This window comes from Phaethon lepturus, unplaced genomic scaffold (genome assembly GCF_000687285.1).
Source record: "Phaethon lepturus isolate BGI_N335 unplaced genomic scaffold, ASM68728v1 scaffold44934, whole genome shotgun sequence".
Classification (NCBI taxonomy): domain Eukaryota; kingdom Metazoa; phylum Chordata; class Aves; order Phaethontiformes; family Phaethontidae; genus Phaethon; species Phaethon lepturus.
In genome coordinates this window covers 23,166-29,530 of record NW_010536382.1, presented here as the reverse complement: position 1 = coordinate 29,530, position 6,365 = coordinate 23,166, and the positions used below count along the sequence as shown (strand labels likewise).

The 6,365-nt window shown below is 40.2% G+C and overlaps 1 protein-coding gene across 1 annotated transcript in view; it reads right to left on the bottom strand.

The window, feature by feature from the left end:
* Positions 1–869: 869 nt before the first annotated feature.
* LOC104616029 (patatin-like phospholipase domain-containing protein 7) overlaps positions 870–6,365 on the bottom strand; it is a 28,134-nt gene continuing 22,638 nt past the window's right edge. The window contains exons 14-16 of the mRNA XM_010286143.1: positions 5,874–6,020; positions 1,950–2,027; positions 870–1,079 (exon numbers count right to left, since the gene is read on the bottom strand). Of these exons, the coding sequence (XP_010284445.1) occupies positions 870–1,079; positions 1,950–2,027; positions 5,874–6,020 (435 nt within the window). The remainder of the gene's footprint in view (positions 1,080–1,949; positions 2,028–5,873; positions 6,021–6,365) is intronic.

Sequence of the window (6,365 nt, the reverse complement as noted above, 5' to 3'; positions counted from 1 at the left end):
AATTTCACAGTTTGGAGTCTTAATCATGCGCACTTGCCAGATTAGCAGGTCTTTAGAGAAGGAAAGAGGTAATTTGACACAAATTATGGGTGTGAACTAATAGTAAGTCTTAACAACAGGATCATGGAATAAATCAAGAGCATTAACCATTAATATTGGACAAGGACAATATTGGACAAACACTCATCATATGGGGTTTGGGTGTGTGTTTTGTAATTAAGAAATACCTAATCCCCCTTTAGAGCATTAAGTCACAAGTCATGCACTACTTCCAAGCTCCAGAGAGGAACCTGTCTTCCACAGGGGCAGTGTTCTTTGACCTAGTCTTATTAGTGAGCATTGAAAACCTACAGTTACACCAAGACACACCCAACAGCCTGGGCTGTGTTTGGAAACAGAACTGGGGTGGTTCTCCAGCAAAAAGGAATAATGAAACTAAGAGAAAGGGCCTGGCAAAGAAGCACTTAACCCCGCAAAGCACAGGGTCTGGCCAGACTTTCGTATTTGGATTATAAAGTATATGAGTCTTGGGTCATAAATCATGCCCCATTGGGTTAAGTGCTCTATAAACCTGGAACAAAGGAGATATCACTACTTAATATTACCATGTTCCCTGCACTACCTCTTGCTGGAGATAAAGCCATCTGGTAGATGGGTCAGAGCTCATCTGGGCACTTAAAACCCTCACGTAAGCTATATGGTTTGCTACGGGATGTGTTGTAGCAGTACTACACCACACATACATCCACCACTCACAGTCGTTCAAAAGGGCCACAAAAATTAAAAAAAAAAAACAACAAACAAACAAAACAAAAAAAACAAAACAACAACACACACACACAAACCAATATGCGTTTTCATGGCAGAACTCACTCATAGAAATGGGACTTGGAAATAGCCAGGAAGCTGCAATCTCGGTTGGCCTTGATGGTGAAAATCAGTGGTTCCCCCGTCAGGACAGCGAGCTGACCTACGAGTTCTCCTGGATGGGTAATGAACAGACAGGTGTCCTCCTCCGAGTCTATCTTCCGTTGGTACACATGAAGCATCCCCGAGACCACAAAGCAAACATTAACATCCTGGAGAAAATGCAAAAAGAGCTCAATAAAATCCCCCAAGATTTTAAAAGCAATTATCACAGCGACAGTACTATCATGACCGATCTGTTTTCCAGAAAGCTCCCTACAGTTTTTGAACAATTAGGTGATAAAATAAGACACAATAGTGAATTATTAAAAGCAGGTTATGAATATTTAAAACTAAGCAGCCATGATATTGAAAAATGTGTTTCTTTTTGTACGGTTATGAAAAATGAAGGCTGCATCTGTAAGATCTCAAGAAATAACAACAGAATTGCAAATGGAGATAATGGGGCAATCACAGCAGCATGATGAGGGACGTTGCAGTTCAGCAGAGCAGAATACCGCAGCACCGTAATTGGAGCTGCCTCTCATCTGCTTTGCATAAGCTTGTCTGTTTACACAGTATTATTATAAATGAACCTTGTTATATCCTAAATACCCTTTGCTATAAACAAACACCACTAGATTTCTATTGGTGCGGGCGCGGGGGGACACAACCCAAAACTTTACTGCAACTGAGCGAGATCACCGAAAGCCCGCAGTGCAGAGCATGAAGAAGGGCTGCCCACTCTCCATACCTCCTCAGGAAGGATGGAGGTATGACACTCCGTTCCTTCTCATGAAGGTACAGAAGAGCTGAAAACAGACAGGTACCAGATTTCCACTCTGGCTCTGGCTACGCTGCTACTCCGTGTGCACGGAAAGCCTGAGAGCTGGGATTGTTTCACATCGAGAAGAAAAGGCTTGGAAGGGGCTGGGGGGAGCACTTTTTGTCTATCATCATGAACGTGTATCAATACCCTATGGTGGGGGCCAAAGACTGAGCCAGACTTACACTCTCTCTACTCTCAGATGATGCTGACTCACCTGATCTCCTTGCCTCGATAGCACAGTCCCAGCAGTAACCTGATGCAGCGTCACTTTGCCATTCAACAACGAAGGATCCTGAAGAAGGGGGTGGAGGGTACAATTTACTTGTCTGTACACATGTAAAAGATCCAAGAATGTAAGGAAGCATTCAAATAAAGCAAATAAAAATAATAATTACTAAAGACGATATTGTAAGTAGTTGAATCTCTTTAAAATGTGGCGCACAGATTTTTACATTTCTCTACCCAACAGACATTTCTTCCACAGGACAAAAAGGTTTAATTTATTTCAATTGATCAGACTTAGAATCTTAAGGGTTTTGTATTTGTCAATTTTGTCCCCAGACTCTTAAGGGTCTATAACGAAAACAGCCCTCTACCAGCTGGCATGAAAATCATGAAATATGAAGTTATTTTCAAAGGAAGGTAAAATGAGAGGAGATTGTCTACATGGAGGAACTGGACAAGATGATCTAACACTCGCTTTATCACAGCCCTTCCCTGGTCACACAGCTCAGCTGTGCTGTGCCCGCGTAGCAGATTGTCATACACACCGTAGAGCAAAAGCTTCCCCAAAGTAATGAATTCTTGTCTGCATGCACACATGGATTGCACAGAAGAGTGGGAATTTTCCTCCTGACTGAAGAGCACACGGGAGGGAGGGTCTTTCCAAAAGCCTGCCCTCAGTTTGGACTCAACCCCAAACCCCTGCAATGGCAACCGCTGATCTGGTTCAGTGCATCAACTGATCAGAAGATTCCTTCCCAGCTCCAAAACTGGTCACCACCATAATCCCAAGTATGTAACACAGACAACCACCAGGCATGGAGAGAATTTTCTTTCATCTCAAAGAACCGCCCCAACAATTTGGTGTCCCATGTGCAGTCAGTATCAAACCCTAGTGCTTCAGGCCACCTTTGCTTTGGCAAAACTTCCATCCAAACCAGCAAATCTTCAAAAGCTCAACATTTTGGTATCATCATCCAAATGGGTAGGGGCAAAAATGTACGCTCGATTACGTGATTCTTACTTTATGCTGAGAGTGACAGTGTAGTCCTGGCGTCTCGCAGCTTAACCTCTGCAAGGCAAAGCTGGAGTGTCTGGGACTTTGCCACCCAGGCAGAACCACTCAAAGCAAGAGCGCTGCACGCGCAGCGAGATACAGTTCAGTGCAAGCAGCATAGCAGGATCTGCCCATAGTCATTAGCCTTACTGCAGCAGGAAAACAACATAGCAGAGATGTCAACGTTTTACCACTGTAATTGTTACACCAGGTTTTTCTCTTTGCATTTTCGGTTCGAAAACAAAATAGAGCAAGTGAAATAATCAGAATTATTCTTTACACCTACAGCTGATAAAAAGAACAGATTTTCATCAAAAAATAGTTTTATTGAAACCAATCTGTTTCACGGGAACATATCCAATGCAAAGAACCTGACAAGCACCTGTCAAAATATTTTGGTTTGGCAATATCAACTCAACTAATTTCTATGATGTTTCTTCTATATTTATACACTTACGGTTGTACAGTATTACCTATTCTTAAAGACAAAGTTTTAACTATGAAAGTATCTCACAGTAAGGGAACACAAGCTCCCTAATGAGCCCTACTTATCAACGGCTGGTTTTTTGGCTACATTAGCTCTAACAAAACTTGTTGCAAAGATTTTCTTCACATCTAAGACTACCTAAGTACTGGAATAGATTGCACACAAAGCTGTGAAGTCCTCATCATTGGAGATCTTTAAGAACAGTTTAGACAAAAACCTGCCAGAAATGACTTAGCAATATTTGATTCTGCCTTGGGCATGAAAAGAGACTTGAATGACCGCCAAGTAGTCCTTGAAATTCTACTTTTCTGTGCTATTACCACCCTGATTAAGCAACAAGACCCATCCTGTCTAGTATCTTCTCTCTTGAATGGGCAAGACCAGCAAACCCAAATGCAGCATTGCATAGTTACAAGGTTTGAGCTAAATAACTTTGCACTGACCCCCTCCAGCCTCCTCTAGCCACTAGCTTTCTAGGAAAAGAAGTTGCTAGCACAACAAAATCCCTTTCACAGCAAGTTTCTTTCCTTGTGTTACTATAATAGATAACAAATTAGCAGAGCATAATCACTTTATGATGCAAAGTGAAAGCATAAACCACTTCTAAACAATAAACAAAAACAGTAATTAACTGGGACAAATAATTTTTTTTGTCAAAGGAAGCGACTCAATTCCCTTGTAACTCACTCAGAACATATGCCCTGCAATATTGTTTAACTCTCATAACTGCAGATAAAGCTGAACACATGTGAAAGTTGTATGAGATTGAAAACCATTCAGGACAGAGACCCAAAGAACTCAAGTTATTTTGAACAAAAGAAGAAAAAGAAAATCTTAGTTCTGAAGTCAGATACCTGAGGGGCATTTGAAATAATACTGCCTCTCTCCTATAAGGAGATATATATATTATACCCTCCTCCCTCTCTCTTACAGTCTCTGGGAAAAAAAAATACAACTACCAAACCACCAAAAACCAAAACATCACCATCTGTCATCAAAACATCTTGATTTTATTCACACTGATTGGCTGCTCTGAAAAATGACATCTTAAAATGCCTCCAGCCAGCTGAGAAGTAAAAGAACTGAGCTTTTTTTTTTTTTAGAAGAGCTTACAGAATTAATTTTCTTCCTTTCTGTAAGTAGCACTGAACACAAATATTTTAAACACAATAAGATGTTTCTTTTATTGCCTGCAGAAGAATCAACTTTTGCTATCCTGCACTGAAAAAATTAACATTGACCTTTAAATGAGATTTCTAGCATTTGGTTACATTCCATCAGATTTTTAGTTGCTTGTGAAAAACTGAGTTGCTATAATATCAAAATTTGAAAAGTTTACCTTATTTCATTACTATTCAGAGCTTCATGTTAAAAACACTGCCTGTTAAATGCTGCATTTTAAGGATACTGTTCCAATTAACTTCAACTCTAGTTGAAGTAAACTCAACGGTTTTTCCTTGGAATTTTTGCTCATGATCCGATAGGTCTAAAAAGGACGACATCAATTGGATATTGGATACCAACTTTCATTACAAGCGGTGTCTGAGGCCAGTCCTATCAAGAACAGAAGGCTGAACAGAACAGATGAAAGTACCTAGTCCTACTTTACTCCATCTGTAACAAGAATTTCTTCTAAACTAGTCTGTAGCCTTTTCATGAGGATATAAATGCCTGAAAAAACTGAAAATTAACATGACAAGACAGTTGATTCTCCAGCAGACTAACAGACAGTACTGCACCCCTTAGTCAAATCAACGACAACGTAGAGCATGTATCTCGAGCCTCACTACTGGTAGCTGAAAGATCATAACCAAGATTTTGAAGTTGTAAGGGGAATAATTTGGAAGTCAGCAAGGAATGTTAAAATCCAAAAGTAAAATCTTTTAAGTTCTAGCAAGTGTTGTTTGATGAGAGCTCTTAAAGTAGAAGAATGGGCACAGCACAATCACTCAGCTGCAAAATGCGCTCAGAGCCAATGGCCAAATACAGAGATTCAGTTCCAAAAATCAAACAAGGCATTCGGATGCTATGCCAACAGGATTAATAGATTCAGCGATTACCTGAACCCCTTTACATAACTTCTTCACACAGTGTGCGAGAGCATGAAATTACAAGGCAGCAGAAATTGCACACTTCTCACATGAATAAATCTGTACACAGTGAGAAAAGATTCGCGTAGTGCATTTCAGTATGTTCTTTTCAAATGGCAGAATAATTCAGGATTTATTTCAGGCCTTCTAATAACTTCAATGGACTAGGGAATAAAACATTCAGCTAGTCTACAGTGTACTAGGGAGACAATTTTCTCTTTAGTGCCTGGCAGAATGAGATGAAAAGCAGAAACAAAGCCATTTTTTCCTGCAGTAACTTACATCAAGTTTCATCAAGGTTGAAAGGTCTTTCTTTGCTGCTTCGACGATGGCATCAATATGTTTGCTGTTACAGGAATCGTGCACAGCACTATAATGGAAAACCGCTGAAGGAGTTTCTGTCACCGTCACCGTCTTCTTCAGTATCGACTGCAAGGAACAGATACACAACAAGTATCCTTTCAACACTGTAATTGGCACCTACCCAGCAAAAACTTGACGTATCATCTGTGTTCTCTATCTACCACAACTGGTGGCCTAGGAAAAAAAAAAGCTAGGTTTCCAAAATAGCAACAGCTTGCTAACTTCATTATCCTTGTTTTTTTCTGCAAAGCTTGACACTCAAGTCAAACAAAGTTACTCATCACAGCTTGCAAAAGGGAAGAATAAGAGACTTTTCAGAAACTGGGCAGCTGCCAGCTTGACAGAACTAAAACTTGATCAACACTATATACAAAGATGGAGAAAAAGATAAAATGTCCGTCAAGGTCACAT